The sequence below is a fragment of the Nerophis ophidion genome, linkage group LG01, assembly GCF_033978795.1.
Source record: "Nerophis ophidion isolate RoL-2023_Sa linkage group LG01, RoL_Noph_v1.0, whole genome shotgun sequence".
Taxonomy (NCBI): Eukaryota; Metazoa; Chordata; class Actinopteri; order Syngnathiformes; family Syngnathidae; genus Nerophis; species Nerophis ophidion.
In genome coordinates, this window is record NC_084611.1 from 44065965 (window position 1) to 44086391 (window position 20427).

Consider the following 20427-nt stretch of genomic DNA (forward strand, 5'->3'; position numbering starts at 1 on the left):
GGAAAGGTGAGAATGCAGAGGTTCCACTGTCATTTTCATATCTTCCAGTTGAAAAACATATGAAATATGTTGGCAACACGAGAGCTCACAACACAATGACATTATGTTGCAATGAAGGAGAACATGTCCATGTTTTAGAGGAAAAACGGTTGATGTATGAATAAAGACGATACAATGGTACCTCGGTAACCGATTTGTAAGTTTTACAATGTAACTAAAACAATTCTTACTTACTAAACCGTCCCATGTGTGATGTCTGTAGGAATGTTTTAATGCATATTTCTACGTGCCATCGTCATTGGCATCGTTTATGAGTGTCTGTGTGAGTATCATTAACTTACAACGGCATTTTTTTTGGTATTGTTTCAGTTTGACAAATTCCTCAGTAAACTCCCCCAAACGTCACCGTGGAGTTATTGAGTCCGTTTAGCTGATTGGAAAGCGAGCTTGCGCAGCAGGTGGGTCCAAAACGATGAATTCTGTTTTGTTTGATCAGCCGTTTTACTGCCGTGTTAAAGACACCGTTGGGAAACTATTAAAGTATGTGAATAAACATTTACAAAATCTCTCTGTGTAAATGAATCATGTCACAACGTAAATATCTGTGGCTTACAGCCCGGAACATGTCCACGTTTTAAAGGAAACACAGTCGATGTATGAATAAACGATAGCCCGAGCTAACGTGATTTAAATGTTCACCAGGATGTTAGCGTGCACCATTGCGCAAATTAAACTGTTGTACTTGACTTTTCTGACAAAATTGTGCCAGGAGATTTAGAGGCACTCAAATTTCAATTCACATCTTTGCCAAAACCGCTAGAGGGACTGAAGTTTACCGTATTTTCTTGAACTGCCGCCTAGAATTACAAACTCGTTTCGCAAAATAATTAGCGCAAGCTTAGCATTACCGCCGGTTTAAGATTAACGCCGGGTCAAACCCGTTTCGCAAAATATTATTTTTTATTAGCGCATGTCTAGAATTTTCGCCAAATAATTAGCATATGCCTAGAATTGCCGCTGGGTTGAACTCGTCACGTCACGAGTGACACTTCTCCTGTCATAATTTTCATAATGGAGGAGGCTGATTTCAATAATTTGAAATCGCATAAAGGGAAAAAGATTAAAAGCTATTCAGTAGGATTTAAGGTCCAAGCTATTGGATATGCTAAAAAGAACAGTAAGCAGCTATGTTTTATTAATATACCGTAGCTGCGTGTGTCAAATATGAGTCATTAAATGACTCCCGCCTCCTGGTGGTAGAGGGTGCTAGTGATCCTTCTTGCGACTACTCGGCTGCAGAAGAAGTGACAACAAGCAGTAAGAGTGAGAAGTGTGTGTTTATTTTTCCTCTCGCTTGCAGTTTAACATGGAGGATTATACATAACTAAAATGAAACCGTTTTCTAAACTGGACTTTCAATCGAAGCAGGAGGTAATAAAGGAAGATCCCCATCGATACAGAGAGATTTTCAAAACTGAAGAAAGATAAGGAAGACTTCCATAAACCAGTTATCCATGCTTTTGATCAGAAGGAGCTGCGCATGGACTTAATTTATAAGTAAAGGTAAGACCATAATAACATTTTTTTTAATAAATGTTCTTTTCATGATGGTATCTTTACATCACACTCAAATTTAGAAGCGCAGGCCTAAATTTACCGAATGCCTTTGGTAAGCGCCGGACTGAGAAGAGGTTTTAAAATAATTAGCGCCCCGGCAGCAATTCAAGGAAATACGGTATGTATTTTGTTTTTTTTTTAAAAACAGAACGGTAATATATTCCAGACCTTCCATGGTGGTATTTAAGGCGACGTTCACACTGCAGGGTGATTGATTTTTTTTTTGTCAAATCCAATCTTCTCAGTGGTTCACATGAAAACTTGATTTCTAAAGTGAATGCAAAGTGATCCGCGCACTGAAATGTTTGTGGAAGTAAACACGGCTTCCACACTAGTCGGTCACTGTATTGGCGCATTTTTGGCAATTTCTGAACCGAATTTTATGCGCGAAGAGTACAAGTATTTTGGCTCTGGCAGTTTTACAGGATATTTTCCTTCTCTGCCAGTTCGAAGAGTGTGTCTGTTGGCGAGCAATCTGAGACAGGAATAGGGGAACTCTCACGTGAATTCCCTAAAACATTTTATTTTCACATGTTTTCTGCTCCGTCGTCAGCTATTTATTTTGTAATCGTCTACATTGGGAAATAATTATGAGTTATCGCGTTTTGATGAGGTTCGCGAAGGATAAATGCGACCTGAGTGTGGGTGTTAAGGACGCATCGCATATAAATACGATTCATATCTACATACAAAAAAGGCCTGGGTCGGATATGAAAAATTCAGATTTGCACTGTTCGAACGGACATAAACAATCTGAAATGAGTCGCATATGGGCAAAACAAATGGGAATTGACCTGCAGTGAGAACAAGGCCTACCATATTTGACAAGATTTTGAAGGCATTTGAGACATTTGAAGGTCTAAAATTCCAATGAATGGATTTCAGTTATTTTAAGACCAAGCAGGCACTCTCCCTCTCCAGTCTTGGCACTTGGGGGACCAGGTTATCGCCGTTGTACATGGAAAATGTAGCTCAACGAGGGCAAAGGACGCAGCGCCTTACCTGGCGACTGACTGGATAACTTTGGAGGAGGTGTCCTTGATGTTGGTCAGGAAGCGTTCCGTTCCTCCCTTGAGGATGTCCAGGAAACCGCTGCCGGACTGATCTGGATCATAGATACCTTTAGGAACAAGAAGAAAAACCTTAAACATGTTAAATACGACAGAAAAAGAGAGCACATTACTCCTGTTTTAGCCTCCCTCCACTGGCTGCCTGTGTCTTTTAGAGTCCATTTTAAAATTATCTTACTCGTTTTTAAATCCTTACATGGTCTTGCCCCACCTTACCTCTCTGAGCTGCGCCACCTCTATGCCCCCACCCCGTCCCTCAGGTCAGCTGATCAGCTGATCCTGGAGGTCCCCAGATCAAAGCGCAAGCTCAGAGGAGACAGAGCCTTCTCTGTTGCGAGTCCCAAACTCTGGAACGATCTCCCTCTCCATGTGAGACAGGCCCCTTCTTTGGCTATTTTCAAGACCCATCTTAAAACCTATTTTTATTAACTGGCTTTTAACCCAGCATGAGACTTTAAACTGTTTTTAACTGCTTTGTATCTAACATTGTTCTTAGGGTAATTTGTATATGCCATTTCAATGTGTTTTTTACTTCTATTTTAAATGTTGTTTTTTTTAGTCTGTCCCTTGCCTTTATTTCTTTGTGGTGTACAGCCCTTTGTTCTTCAACTGTGGTTGTTTTTAAAGGGCTTTATAAATAAAGTTGGTATGGTATGGTAGAATGGATCCTGAGTTACAACACTATACACACGAGGGCTGGGCGACATGGCTGAAAACTATCATGATACCTGTTTTTTATACTGATCAATATTGATACATATATATATTTTTTTTACTTACTTAAGTCAGTATTTTTCGGTGAGATACAGTCTGGTGTGCCGTGGGAGATGATCTAATTTCACCTATTTTGGTTAAAAATATTTTTCTGAAAAGCAGTAATTATAGTCTGCAAATGATGTGTTGTTGTTGAATGTTGGTGCTGTCTAGAGCTGGGCAGAGAAACCGTGTAATACTCGTCCATATTAGTAGGTGGCAGCTGGTAGCTAATTGCTTTGTAGATGTCGGAAACAGCGGGAGGCAGTGTGCAGGTAAAAATGTGTCTAATGCTTAAACCAAAAATAAACCAAAGGTGAGTGCCTCTAAAAAAAAGTCATTAAAGCTTAGGGACGGCTATGCAGAGAAAAAATAGTGAAGTGAATTATTTTTATATAGCACTTTTCTCTAGTGACTCAAAGCGCTTTACATAGTGAAACCCAATATCTAAGTTACATTTAAACCAGTGTGGGTGGCACTGGGAGCAGGTGGGTAAAGTGTCTTGCCCAAGGACACAACGGCAGTGACTAGGATGGCGGAAGCGGGAATCGAACCTGCAACCCTCAAGTTGCTGACACGGCCACTCTACCAACCGAGCTGAACTGGCTCCAAAGTAAACAAAAACAGAATGCTGGATGACAGTAAAGAATTACTATGGAGCAAAGACAAAGTACATCCGAACATGACAATCAACAATGTCCCCACAAAGAAGGATAAAAAAAACTGAAATATTCTTGATTGCTAAAACAATGTAGATGCGGGAAAAATAGCACAAAGGAAGACATGAAACTGCTACAGGAAAATACCAACAATAGAGAAAAAGCCACCAAAACAGCAAAAAAGTGAAAATAAGTCAGGGTGTGATGTGACAGGTGGTGACAGTACACCTACTTTGAGACAAGAGCTATAGTGATGCATGCCTGCTTATGCTTTAAAGTCATATCCAACAATTGCGACAACAACTTTTTACTGAGTTTCCTTTTTTAATGATTTCTGCTGGTGGTGTGCCTTCAGGTTTTTTCAACGCAAAAAGCGTGCCTTGGTTCAAAAAAGGTTGAAAATCACTGTCTTAAGTAATACAACTTCCAACTTAGCAGGGGTGCTTATTTATCAGTGGAGGAGCGCAGCTAAGGTGGTACAATAAATGCAGCTTAGAGCCACTAGATAGCAGTAGTATTGAACACAACACAGAGTAGTGTTCACCGCCAGGTTGGAAATGTCAGGATGTCGCCACGTCTGCTTTGCAAACAACAAGACTGAAGAAAAGTTTCTGTTATTGAGTTGCGATATCAAGATCCCACCGTTTCTCTTCTCACTCCATGCAGAAAATCTACAGAGAGACAGACAGACGGCGCAAACAATCTTGACTGTTGATACTGCTACCTGATTAGCTGTTAGCGTGCTCAGCGATACTTCCTATTTCCTGTTTTGAGTGACTTCATGCAACAACCCTTGCTTCATAACTTAGTTTCTAACCATCAAAAAATATGATATTGATATCAATTATGTGTCTATCACGATAATTACTGGTATTGCTGTATCCGTCCAGTCCTTAATAACATCAACTTTTTTTATGTCATGAACTGCATTTGAACACCTACTCCTTATGAAATCAGGCTTGTTCTTTTGCCCCGCCTTTACAACCTGCCTAAAAGTACTCCCAAGTCAAATGTTTCTGACCTAATTGTCTTTCTATCAAGTTCCCCCGTCAACTGTCCTTCCGGAACCTCCCACAAAGAGCTACAGGAAGACTTATGGGAGCTTCTTTCCTGTGTGAGTTTGAAGCCGACACGACAAACACGCTCAGAGGAGATAATGATTGAAAAAAGGTGACAGTTTTTTTTTTTAAACTTTTGTTTTGAAGGGGTAATTGCCAACTTCCTGTTAATTTTTGCTGAAAGATGTCAATTATTAAAATGTAGGTCTATATAGAGGTTTTTGTTTCATGTCTCTCCGATATTCCTACCGGAAGTTACAAGCAATTTTGTCTGTGTTTTCTTCCAAGGAGCAGTTTTGTCTGTTTTATTCCTAGGGGGCGCTGGAGCGCAATTTTAAGTTTTGGGGTTTGGTTTTTGTATTAGATCGCAATTTTCGCCAGTCCTGATGTGCGTGTCTAGTTTGGTGAGGTTTGAAACATTTTAAGGGGGTAAAATCACAGCTCAAAGAGGCAAAATTTACATTTTTGTTTAGGAAACTTTTGTTTTGAAGGGGTTTTTGCCAACTTCCTGTTGATTTTTGCTGAAGGAAGTCATTGTATGAAATCTAGGTCTAAGTCAGACCTACATAGCGGTTTTTGTTTCATGTCTCTACGACATTCCTACTGGAAGTTACAGACAGTTTTGTCTGTGTTTTCTTCCTAGGGGGCGCTAAAACGCAATTTTGAGTTTTGGGGTTTGTTTTTTTGAGGAGATCGCAATTTTCACAAGTCCTGATGTGTGTGTCAAATTTGGTGAGTTTTGAAGAATGTTAAGGGGTCAAATTACAGCTTTAAGAGGCGGAATAATAATAATAATAATAATAATAATGAAAAAAACCTTAAAAATACAATAGGGTCCTCTGTCCCAAAGGGACATTCGGTCCCTAATAAAACCTTAGAAATTCAATAGGGTCCTCTGTCCCAAAAGAACATCAGTCCCTAATAATAATAATATGATCAACATGACAGTGATTTCCTTCAAACTTAAAGCACATGGCCCAGAACATGGTGTGTGTGTGTGTGTGTGTGTGTGTGTGTGTGTGTGTGTGTGTGTGTGTGTGTGTGTGTGTGTGTGTGTGTGTGTGTGTGTGTGTGTGTGTGTAAAAAAAGCCACCCACCTTGTCCCAAACATTTGTGCTGCAAACGTTTTTTTGATCCAACATAGTTTTTATGTTATTAATGTTCTACAGTGATTATGTCATTAATGTTAAAACTTTTTTTTACCACCTCAGAAACAACTCTCGCGAGTAAAATACAGTAGCTTAGTAGGTCTAAGTCAGGGGTGTCCAAACTTTTTCCACTGAGGGCAGCACACTGAAAAATCAAAGCACGCGGGGGCCATTTTCATATTTTTTATTTTAAAAATCAATGCAATATATGAATAAAAAATATACATTTAAGCCTCCACTCAGTTATGATCCCGGGAACCCCAAAGGGTTTTGGTAAAAAAAAATATTAAAAATGTGTCATTATTCAGTATTATTATTATCATTATTATTCAAGTTTTAAATCTCTAGATCAACATTAGGAAAAAAAAAAAGAAAAATGACAAATTATGCAATATTTTCACCCAATAACTTTTTTAGGTGGAATATTTGAGAATATATAATAATTGGAGCCTTAATTTTGGATTTTGATTCATTATTATTTTTTGAGCAATGACACTTAAAAACAAATCACACTAAAATAATTGGGGATCCAAAAGTGTCCTACTCCTTAAACTGTTAAAAAATTAATTATACTTTTTTTGTTTTACTGTTTACTTTTAGATCAACTTCAGATATACCCGTCAATTTTAAGTTTTATTGTTGTCTATGTTTTTTGTTTGTTTGTTTTAGGCCCTTCTTAAAAAAAACAACTCAGTTTTTATATGGCAAAACACAAAATATGCAACATTTTCCCCAATATCTCAAAGTGGAATATTTAATGTGACGTAATTGAAGCCTTGTATAGGTCAATGATTCAAAATGACATTGATTTTGATTCATTATTAGTTTTTAAAGAAAGAAACATCCTGCATGGCAGCTTTGTGTTATAAAAGCATTGCAACATTTTCTTGTTACATTTCACCTGTTTGCTCTTCTATATCACTTTTTATGTTTCAAATTTTTTTCAATTGCATTTTTAAAATGTACCGTGGGGCCGTTAAAAAATGACCCGCGGGCCGCAAATGGCCTCCGGGCCGCACTTTGGACACTCCTGGTCTAAGTACTGATTAAAAACAAGGCAGAAGTTTTATTCATCAAGCATGCTTAACAGAGCGTAACATTACACACATTTAGGAAAGTAAAACACTCTGTTTGAGAACCACTGCTATACTTTTTGTTAAGTGTTATTATTGTTCTCTAAACAAGGTCCATGACATAAAAAAAACATTTTTTGCAGCACAATCCAGTGTAGCACAAGTAAATGGGACAAAGTTTGGGGAGAATAATACAAATAACAACATGGTATCAACATAAAAAACTATAAAATTTAGACAAAACAAAATGCAGCCTGAAACAAATGGAACATGTTTGTAGAGATTTTGACAAGGTGGGGGCTGATTATGAATGATAATATGTTAATAACATTCATCCATTTTCTACCGCTTCTCCCTTTCAGGGTCGCGGGGGGTGTTGGAGCCTAAGTATAATATTTAGACAAAAAAATTGCAGCATAAAACAAATAGGACACATTTGTGGATATTTTGACAAGGTGGGGGCTGATTATGAATGATAATATGTTAATAACATTCATACATTTTCTACCGCTTCTCCCTTTCAGGGTCGCGGGGGGGTGCTGGAGCCTAACTATAATAACTAGACAAAAAAAGTGCAGCATAAAACAAATGGTACACGTTTGAGGAGATTTTGACAAGGTGGGGGCTGATTATGAATAATAATATGTTAATAACACAAACAATAAAATATTTAGACAAAAAAAAATGCAGCATAAAACAAATGGGACAAAGTTTGGGGTAAATTTGACAAGATGGGGGCTGATTATGTTAAAATAAAAAACTAAAATATTTAGACCAAAAAAAATGCAGCATAAAACAAATGGGACAAAGTTTATGGAGCTTTTGAAAAGGTGGGGGCTGGTTATTAAAAATAATATGTTAATAACATAAAAACTCTAATAGATGGATAAAAAAATGCAGCAAAAAACAAATGCAATACGTTTGTGGAGATTTTTACAAGGTGGGGCCTGATTATGAATAATATGTTAATAACTGAAAAAAAGTGCAGCATAAAACACATGGGAGAAAGTTTGTGGAGATTTTGACAAGGTGGGGGCTGATTATGAATAATAATATGTTAATAACAAACAAATATAATATTTAGACAAAAAAGGGCAGCACAAACAAATGGGACAAAGTTTGGGGAAAATTTGACAAGATGGGGGCTGATTATGAGTAACAATATGTTAACATACATTTTAAAAAAATATTTAGACCCAAAAAAACGCAGCATGAAACAAATGGGACACAGTTTATGGAGATTTTGACAAGGTGTGTGTGATTATGATTATGAATAATATGTTAACTGAAAAAAATATAATATCTAGACAAAAAAAGTGCAGAATAAAACAAATGGGACACGTTTGAGGAGATTTTGACAAGATGGGGGCTGCTTATGAATAATAATATGTTAACATAAAAAACTAAAATATTTAGACCAAAAAAATGCAGCATAAAACAAATGGAATGCGGTTTATGGAGATTTTGAAAAGGTGGGGGTGCTGGTTATAAAAAAATAATATGTTAATAACATAAAAACTATAATATCCAGACAAAAAAAGTGCATCATAAAACAAATGGGACACGTTTGTGGAAATTTTGACAAGGTGGTGGCTGATTATGAATAATATGTTAATTACATAAAAACTATAATATCTACACAAAAAAAGTGCAGCATAAAACAAATGGGACACAGTTTATGGAGATTTTGACAAGGTGGGGGCTGATTATGAATAATAACATGTTAAGAACAAACAAATATAATATTTAGACAAAAAAAGGGCAGCACAAACAAATGGGACAAAGTTTGGGGAAATTTTGACAAGATGGGGGCTGATTATGAATAATAATATGTTAATAACAAACAAATATAGTATTTAGACGAAAAAAAGGGCAGCACAAACAAATGGGACAACGTTTGGGGAAATGTTGACAAGGTGGGGGCTGATTATGAATAATATGTAAACATAAAAAACTTAAATATTTACACCCCAAAAATTGCAGCACAAAACAAATGGGACAAAGCTTGTGGGGATGTTGACAAGGTGGGGGCTGATTATGAATAATATGCTACCATAAAGTACTATAATATTTAGACAATAAAAATTGCAGCACAAACAAAAGGGACAAAGTTTGTGGAGATGTTGACAAGGTGGAGGCTGGTTAGGAATAGTAATATGTTAAGAAAAAAAAACTAAAATATTTAGACCCAAAAAATTGCAGCATAAAACAACTGGGACACATCGTGGATATTTTGACAACGTGGGGGTTGAGCCAGAAAATGTACTTTAGAATAACTTGGTGGCGATGTTAATGGAATATTTGCAGTGCTAACTTCACGCCACCCAATCAACTTTGACCTTTAAGCACGCTCCAGACAACACTCACCTGGATTGCTGTGGACAGTGTGGATCTGCGGAGGCGCTGGGGATCCGTTGTTGCCGAATCCTCCGTTTTGCTCCAGCAGCTGCAGACATTCATAGCCGTCATAGGCGGGCCGCCAACAGTAGTAGGCGGTCAACATGGCAACTAATCTTAGCTCCTAATAATGGCTGTCAATGACAACACCTTTCTTTCTCAGTGTAACACATCAAAAAAAAAAACAATCCTTTCGGAAGAGTCGGAAGGTAAACTGGGATATTGTGCGGTCTTGCCATCCATCGGTGGTCAGACAAGAGTGGAGCTCTCAACACGTCTGGAGGCGGACAATAATCTCCTTATGGGAAACCCCTTCTTAAAACTAATCAGATTAGCCTGCTTCGCTCTACACACACAATCTACGCCCTATTCGGTTGGGATTCGCTTCCGTCGGAGAGAATCATGATCACCAGACTGCTAGTTTAGTTTAGTCTTTTTTTGAAGGGACAATGCACATACATTAAACTCAAAGACAGATATGTTCTGCAGCAGATTATAGCTAAATGGCTATTTCCATCTGCAGTCCCTGGTTCAAATAAAGCAGTTGTTCTTAACCTGCGTTCGATCGAACCCTAGGGGTTCGGTGAGTCATCCTCAGGGGTTCGGCGTAGCCTCCGCCACAGAGGTCAAGACACACCGTGTCTCATCGTGTAAATAAAAACTTTTCCCTATCAACAGATTATGGATACCCCCAAACAATGTTCCCTCTAATTTTCCATATGCGTGAGCAAACTCAAAAACTCGTTAAGCATTCAGTGGACCACATGTGAGCAACATCCGATGTGCACATACACTGTGGCCACAGCAGCAGCACACCTGTCCCAAACCTGACTAAATAACAAGTTCAACGTTTTATTATTATAATCAAAAGACAGCAGTCATTTCCATGAGATTATTTTCTAATACAAGTGTTTTGGCCCACCAGCAATGAGAATAACAAAAAATATTGTTTTTCATGAGCTGTGTACTAGTATTGTATAGCTGGGTGGAAAACGAAGAAAAGGAACAGACTTTGCTTGAAAGTGCCACTTGCCAAGGTGAAGCCACACATCTGAACTGGTCTCTCAAAAGGCAACAGCAGAAGCCACACTGATTTGCAAGTGTGTAGTTTTTGTTTGAGTTCATGCACGGTGTTGGCTTTGTTCTTTGAATAAGGTGATCTTCATGCACGCTTCATTTTGTGCACCAGTAAAAAAAAAAAAAAAACATACAATTTTGTCTTGAATTGAAAAAAAAAATACAAAACAGTTTATCTTTCACTAAAGAAGGGTTCGGTGAATGCGCATATGAAACCGATGGGGTTCGGTACCACTGAATTAAAAAGATACACAAACATGCAATAAATGTAGGGGTGTTACGGTACGTGTATTTCTATTGAACCGTTTCGGTACGGGGGTTTCGGTTCGGTTCGGAGGTGTACCGAAGGGTTCCACGCGGACATTTTAAGTAGCGCACCACACGTTGTGTAAACAAATGCACACCAAGGCACCATGAATTGATAAATGTGGACCCCGACTTAAACAAGTTAAAAAACTTATCCGGGTGTTACCATTTAGTGGTCAATTGTACGGAATATGTACTGAATCTGTGAATATGTGCAATCTACTAATAAAAGTTTCAATAAAACAAAAAAAACAACAACACACGGCATGCTAGCAGCGACCGGGCTAGGATAGACTGACCATACGTCCTCTTTTCAACGGATATGTCCTCTTTTGCGGGTATGTCCGGGTTGATTTTCTTAAATGCCTCAAATGTCCGGCATTTTAAGTTAGGGTTGCGTGTATTTTCAATGTACGTTCAGGGTTAAGAAGGGGTTAAAAACAAAACAAAAAATTGTGTGCGCAGCAACATTTGTGAGGGAGGGGCAGAAACAGAGAGAGCAAGACAGTTATGATAAACGCGCATGCGTCGCCAGCCTCTGCTTTTTACCCATAGATTTGTCAGATTTAACTTTTTATTATCTCTAGCAGGGGTGTCAAAAGTGTGTCCCGGAGGCCATTTGCGGCACACAGCTAATGTTTTAAAGGCCTACGGCACATTCTAAAAATACTATTAAAATAAACAAAAACATCAACAAAAGTGAAATAAAAAAAACTTAAAGGCTAAATGTAATTTAGAAAAAGTTGCAACGTTGACTAATAAAACAAAGCTGTTTCTTTTCTTTCAAACTATCCTTGCTCAAAACATAATATTGAATCAAAATCAATGTTACTATAAATAATTGACCTATCCAAGTTTCCGATAACTTCACATCAAATATTCCACTAAGAAAAATATTTTTGGTGGAAGATTTAGCAAATTTGGTAAATAAATAACCCAAAACATTTATATTTTGTTGTTTTCTTACTGTACTGAAAATGAACTGAACCGTGACCTCTGAACCGAGGTACGTACCGAACCGAAATTTTTGTGTACCGTTACACCCCTAAATAAATGTATACAATAGCATGTAATCAAATAAAGAAAAGTCATAACATGCCCTTTTATTGACACGTACTTAAACATTACAACCACCCCTCCTTTACATCATAACACAGCCAATACATGCTCTCATTCACACCTGTCATCATTTGGAAAAACAAAAGTGATTCTAACAGCCACAGCTCACCTGGTAATGCTAAGGGAAAAAAACAACCATATGCAGTTTGTTGGCAGCCTACAAATGGACTCATCAGATAAACTACATAAGCCAGCTTTAAATAAGTCACAACTTTGCTGCAGGATTTTGGTTATTAGTGGCAGGATTTGTGGATTTGCGGGCAAAATGGTGAGCGGCAGTTGGCGGCTGAGCTGGCGAATGTGAGACGTCAAGCAGGCTTCTCAGGGCACTGACTCCATTACTACAAGACTGTTCAAATTGAACAGGTTTGAACAATTTCCCTTGTGGATCATTAAACTTTGTCTAAATCTAAGTCTAAGGTTGTCTGAGAAGACATTTCTGCAGGTTTCTGATGACGCTTAAATCAGGTCCTACAGAACATACCATAAATTCCGGACGAGAAGCCGTTGCTTTTTTCCAAGCATTTTAACTCTGCGGCTTATCAAACGGTGCACACTAATGTATGGATTTTACTTCGCTAACCGCCACACTGCAAATAGTTATCATGAAACAAATGCAAAGACGGCAAAAGGGTGTGTTATTGTTTGTCACACAGGTACTACACCAGAGGGAGTTCCTTAGACCTCGTCCCCCCCAAATTCAAGACTAATGGGAAAAAATGCATTCTATTTTGCCAGCACACAGTGGAATGCACTACCAACACACTTTCACATTTCAACTTCCCTACTGAATTTTAAAACTGTCAGAACATCATGGCTCAGCTCAACCTCTAACCTGATCTCAACCTAAATTGATCCCAAGCAACTTTCCCAAGCATCAAACAGCTTTATATGTGATTAGTGTATATATATGTATATGTGGTTATAGTCTATATATTTTATATGTGGTTTGTACATATTTATATGTGGTTATAGTGTGTATATATATTTATATGTGGTTATAGTGTGTATATATATTTATATGTGGTTATAGTGTGTATATATATTCATATGTGGTTATAGTCTTTATATATAGTCATATATGGTCATAGTGTATATATACTTATATGTGGTTATAGTGTATATATATTTATATGTGGTTATAGTGTGTATATATATATATATATATATATATATATATATATATATATATATATATATATATGGTTATAGTCTTTATATATTTATGTATGTTATAGCGTATATATATTTATATGTTGGTATAGTGTATATATATTTATATGTGGTTATAGTCTTTATATATAGGTGCTGTTCATATTATTAGAATATCATGAAAAAGTTGATTTATTTCAGTAATTATATTCAGAACATGAAACTTACATATTATATCAATTCATTACACACATAGTGATATATATGAAATGTTTATTTCTTTAAATTTTGATGATTAGTACTGACAATTACTGAAAATCCCAAATTCAGTATCTTAGAAAATTAGAATATTAGTTACGACTAGTACCAAAAAATATTTTTTAGAAATGTGAGCCAACTGAAAAGTATGAACATGGAAAGTTTCAGCATGTACGGCAATCAATACTTAGTTGCAGCTCCTTTTGCCTGAAATACTGCAGCAATACGGCGTGGCATGGAGTCGACCAGTCTGTTGCACTCCTCAGGTGTTATGAGAGCCCAGGTTGCTTTAATAGTGGCCTTCAGCTCTTCAGCATTGTTGGGTCTGGCATCTCGCATCTTCCGCTTCACAATACCCCATAGGTTTTCAATGGGGTTAAGGTCAGGTGAGTTTGCAGGCCAATCAAGAACAGGGATACCATGGTCCTTAAACCAGGTACTGGTAGATTTGGCACTGTGTGCAGGAGCCAAGTCATGATGGAAAATGAAATCTTCACCTCCAGAAAATTGGTCCGCGGCAGGCAGCATAAAGTGTTCTAAAACTTCCTGGTAGACTGCTGGATTGACCCTAGACCTCAGGAAACACAATGGACCAACACCAGCAGATGACATTGCACCCCAGACCATTACCGATTGTGGATATTTGACACTGAACTTCAGGCAACGTGGATTCTGGGCCTCTCCTGCCTTCCTCCAGACTCTGGGACCTTGATTTCCAAAGGAGATACAACATTTACTTTCATCTGAAAACATAACTTTGGACCACTCAGCAGCAGTCCAGTCCTTTTTTTCTTGAGCCCAGGCGAGACGCTTTTGACGTTGTCTCTTACTCAAGAGTGGCTTTACACAAGGAATGCGACAGCTGAAGCCCATATCTTGCATACGTCGGTCGGTGCGTGGTGGTTCTTGAAGCACTGACTCCAGCTGCAGTCCACTCTTTGTGGATCTCCCCCACATTTTTGAATCTGTTTTGTTTGACAATTCTCTCCAGGGCGCGGTTATCCCTCTTGCTTGTACACTTTTTTCTACCACATCTTTGTCTTCCCTTCGCCTCTCTATTAATGTACTTGGACACAGAGCTATGGGAACATCCAACCTCTTTGACAATGACCTTTTGTGTCTTGCCCTCCTTCTTTAAAGTATCTTTTGGACAGTTGTTAAGTCAGTAGTCTTCCCCATGATTGTGTGTCATACAGAATCAAAACGAGAGACCATTTAAAGGCTTTTCCAGGTGTTTTGAGTTAGTTAGCTAATTAGAGTGTGGCACCAGGTGTCTTCAATATTTGACCTTTTCACCATATTCTAATTTTCTGAGATGTTGAATTTAGGGTTTTCATTGGTTGTCAGCTATAATCATTTCCTTTTTGGCAAAAAACACTTGAAATGTATCAGTCTGTTTGGAATGAATGTATACATTCTACAAGTTTGACTTTCTAAATGGAATTAATGAAATACATCAACTTTTTCATGATATTCTAATAATATGACCAGCACCTGTATGGTTATAGCATATCTATATTTATATGTGGTTATATTCTTTATATTTTATATGTGGTTTATATATATTTATATGTGGTTATAGTGTATGTATATTTATATGTGGTTTATATATATTTATATGTGGTTATAGTGTATGTATATTTATGAGGTTTATATATATTTATATGTGGTTATAGTGTATATATATTTATATGTGGTTATAGGCTATATATATTTATATGTGGTTATAGTGTATATACATTTATATTTGGTTTATATATATTTATATGTGGTTATAATGTATATACATTTATATTTGGTTATAGTCTTTATATATTTATATATGTTATAGCGTATATACATTTATATGTGGTTGTATTCTATATATTTTATATTTGGTTTATATATATTTATATGTGGTTATAGTGTATATAAATTTATATGGGGTTTATATATATTTATATGTTGTTATGGTTTATATATATTTATATGTGGTTTATATGTATTTGTATGTGGTTACAGTGTATATATATTTATATGTGGTTATAGTGTATATATATTTTCTCATTCTGTTTTGCACACTCTTGGAGTCAACATGTGCAGAGTCATGTACATAATGTAAATAAAAAATGTAGATAAAGTTTAAAATATATATAATTGCATACAATACGTGTCTTTTTTTCCCTGTCAAAATAAAAAAAAGAGAAAGATAAACAATTTTACTGATGCATTTTATTTCCAGCCTTTCAAGGGCCATTCCAAATGATGTGGCAGGCCAGATCTGGACCCTGGGCCTTGAGTTTGGCATCCGTGTTCTAACCGCTTTAACTTCCATGTTTTGATAAACGTTTACAACCCAGCGCACCACTACGGGGGCCAGGCCGGGGTTTCATTAGAAAATAAAAGCCTGAGGAGGCCAAAAAACATCCTCCCAGCAAGCCTCTTACATCTGCAAAGGTTTGTTTAGCCCATCCACAGGATTGTTTTTAAGTCTTTTAGGAGTGACAATAAAGTGACTGATGGATTTTGGATAATAAAACATTTGTAATTCATCTCAGGCATGTCATTAAGTGGAAGTCGTGAGGGATTAAAACAGGCCCTGTTGGTTAATATCTGAATGAGCTAAAAGAGGAAGTAAAAACAGCTCCATAGAAATGTGCTCGATAAGGAAAGGGCCAATTTGGCGTGGCCTACCTCCGTGATGGGGGACTTGGGGTTGACGTTGCGTGCTGCTGCTATTTCCTGGAGCTGGTTGACTAACTCCGTAATTGAGAGACGCTCCTCCGGGTGTACTTTCAACATGGAGCCTGGGCAGCAAGGGAGGGAACGGAGAACATCCTTACCACAAGGTTTCAAACACTGAGTAAAGTCAGACCTTTTTGTAAGTGTTCTGTTTGACAAATCCAAATTGCAAAAGTTTCGTCATTTCTTCTTTTATCATAATTTTTTGCAGATTACAATTAAAGTTGCAAGTCCAAGATGTTGGAGAGCTCAAGATTCTAGGTCAAGCCGAACGTTTTGATACTTGAGCGGTTCCGATCGGATGAAAACTGGACTGTGGAGTGCACCAAAGGTTTGCGGCGGAATAATAAATAGATCGTTTGTTGGTGTCAAATCTTAAATGTTAAAATGTTTGGGCATTCACACATTAATAATAATAATGAATACATGATTTTTTTGGTGTCAAATCTTATGTTGAATACTTGGACATTCACACATTATTATTAATAATAATAATAATAATGAATACATGATTTTTTTGGTGTCGAATCTTATGTGTGAATACTTGGACATTCACACATTAATAATATTAATAAATAAATTGTTGCTGTCAAATCTTATGTTAGTGACTGCTCAGACATTCACACTAATAATAATAATAATAATAATAATAATAATAACAATAATAATGAATAAAGGATTTTTTGGTGTCGAACCTTATGTGTGAATACTTGGACATTCACACATTAATAATAATAATAATGATGATAATAATAATAATAATAATAATAAATAGATTGTTTGTTGTTGTCAAATCATATGTTTGTGAATGATTGGATATTCACACATTAATAATAATATTAATAAATAGATTGTTTGTTGCTGTCAAATCTTATGTTAGTGAATGCTTGGACATTCACACTAATAATAATAATAATAATAATGAAGAAAGGATTTCTTTGGTGTCAAACCTTATGTGTGAATACTTGGACATTCACACATTTACAATAATAATAATGATGATAATAATAATAATGATAATAATAACATTATTAATAAATAGATTGTTTATTGTTGTCAAATCTTATTTTTGCGAATGCTTGGACATTCACACATTAATAATAATATTAATAATAATGATGATAATAATAATAATAATAAATAGATTGTTGTTGTCAAATTTTATGTTTGTGAATGCTTGGACATTCACACATTAATAATAACAATAATAACAATAGTAATAAATAGATAGTTTTTCGGTCTAGTTTAGTTTTAGTTTATTAAGGATCCCCATTAGTCTACACCGCAGTGGAGACTATTCTTCCTGGGGTCCAGGCAACAAACATCACACAACCACAAAACAAAAAGATTAAAATGCAGTACAACATGATCCAATAATAAATTGTCATAATACAAAAATAGCAACAACAAAGAACCAAAAAATACTTATAACTTTTGTTACATAATAATTTTCATACCAAAGATAAAAATAGCAATATAAAAATAGATATACTGTATACATTTTTGCAAAAATAAAACAAAGAACCAATGGCCTAAAATAGACGCATTAGTGTACCAAAGACAAACAATAAGTGACGAAAAAGTATAATCCATCCGTCTAGAATCTTACATGTACGAGTGCTTGGACATTCACACAATATTAATAATAATACACATAATAACAATAGTAATAAATAGATCATTTTTTGGTCTAGAATCTTACACGTATGAGTGCTTGGACATTCACACAATAACACTACAAATAATAACCTCCCTGCGATGAGAGGTCGACTTGTCCAGGGTGTACGACGCCTTCTGCCCGATTGTAGCTGAGATAGGCACAAGCGCCCCCTGCCACCTCAAAGGGGAATAAGCGGTAGGAATTGGATGGCTGGATAATAACAATAATAATAAATAGATCGTTTTTGGTGTAGAATCTTATATGTGTGAATTTTTGGACATTCGCACGTATAGTAATAATACAAATGATAACAATAATAATAAATAGATTGTTTTTTGGTGTCGAATCTTATGTGTATGAGTACTTGGACATTCACACAAGAATAATAGTACAAATAATAACAATAATAATGAATAGATTGTTTTTTGGTGAAGAATCTTATAAGTGTGAATATTTGGACATTTAACGGATAATAATACAAATAAAAACAATAATAATAAATAGATCGTTTTTTGGTGTAGAATCTTATGTGTGTGAGTGCTTAGACATTCACATAATAATAATAATAATACAAATAATAACAATAATAATAAATAGATAGTTTTTTGGTGTAGAATCTTATGTGTGTGAGTGCTTAGACATTCACACAATAATAATAATAATACAAATAACAATAATAATAAATAGATCATTTCTTGGTGTACAATCTTATATGTGTTAAAGCTTGGACATTCACACATATATAATGATAATACAAATAACAACAATGTTATTATTAATAATAAATAGTTTGTTTTTTGGTGTAGAATCTTATATGTGTTAATGCTTGGACATTCACACATATAATGATGATACAAACAACAATAATATTATTAATAATAATAAATAGATCGTTTTTTGGTGTAGAATCTTATACGTGTGAATTCTTGGACATTCACACAATAAAAACGGCTTTTGTGTATTAAAATCGTACCCAAACATTGAATAAAGTCCAATACAAATAAGGCAACGAGATTAGTATCAAACACTTTGCTTTTCTAAAGTACATCTTCATCAACAATATCATTTATCTGGACAGGACAGATTAATTATAATATACAAATATTTATTTTGTCGTTGACTTTTTTAAAATCAATTAAGAATCATTAGGAATTGTAATCGCAATTAATTTGATGATCCATTTTTTTGGACAGCCCTATTAGATGGCGCACACAACAACGTAGGTGGTACGTACGTATGAGGTCGTGATACACGGCGTACTTGGTGTGGTTCTGCGGGATGGAGTACTTCCCGTTGACAATTTGCAGCTTGGCGCCCTCCTCAAAAGGGTGCTGCTTGAAACACAGCAGGTAGAGGATGCAACCCAGGGCCTGCCTTGCCACAAAGTCACCACACACAATCATTACAACACACAAATTCAATCAGTACAAATAGGTGGAAGAAAGAGTCTGACCCAGATGTCTTGTTTCTCGTTGATGGGGTAGTTGGAATACAGGTCAATCATTTCCGGGGTCCGGTACGCAGGAGTGGTGTTCCGCGTGATCTACACACTCACGCACGCGCACACGCACACGCACACACACACACACACACACACACACACACACACATCAGCACAAAGAGGACCAGCACATCGCTGGGAGTTAAAGGACACCCTCAGGGGTCACACAGCCGGTCTCCAGACGGAATCTTTCTCTTTTCACACAAAAAAGACTGACACCAGAGAACATTCCCTCACCTCGTTGTGTGAATGCTCCAAACATTCACACATGGTTTTCTACACTGAAATTGATCTAGTTATTATTACTGTGTGAATGTTTGTAGCATTCACAAATATGGTTTTCTACACCAACATTCATCTATTTATTATTACTGTGTGAATAATCCAAAACATTCACACATGGCTTTCTACACCAAAATGTATCCATTTATTATTACTGTGTGAATGTTTGGAGCATTCACACATATGGTTTTCCGCACCAAAATTTATCTATTTATTATTACTGTGTGAATGCTACAAACATTCACACATATGGTTTTCTACACCAAAATTCATTTATTTATTATTATTGTGTGAATGCTCCAAAACATTCACACACATGGTTTTCTACTCCAAAATTCATATATTTACTACTACTGTATGAAAGCTCCAAACATTCACATTCATGGTTTTCTACACCAAAACTAATATATTTTTTTATTACTGTGTAAATGCTCTAAAACATTCACACATGGTTTTCTACACCAGCATTTATCTATTTATTATTGCTGTGTGAATGTTCCAAACATTCACACATGGTTTGCTACAACAAAATTAATCTATTTAATATTACTGTGTGAATGCTCCCAAATATTCACA

At 36.2% G+C, this 20427-nt stretch overlaps 1 protein-coding gene across 1 annotated transcript in view; it reads right to left on the reverse strand.

The window, feature by feature from the left end:
• The window catches only part of gak (cyclin G associated kinase), an 86473-nt gene that overhangs the window by 44702 nt on the left and 21344 nt on the right, over positions 1 to 20427 (reverse strand). The window contains exons 7-11 of the mRNA XM_061904737.1: positions 19522 to 19611; positions 19303 to 19438; positions 16361 to 16473; positions 9746 to 9824; positions 2620 to 2737 (exon numbers count right to left, since the gene is read on the reverse strand). Coding sequence (XP_061760721.1) covers positions 2620 to 2737; positions 9746 to 9824; positions 16361 to 16473; positions 19303 to 19438; positions 19522 to 19611 — 536 coding nt within the window. The remainder of the gene's footprint in view (positions 1 to 2619; positions 2738 to 9745; positions 9825 to 16360; positions 16474 to 19302; positions 19439 to 19521; positions 19612 to 20427) is intronic.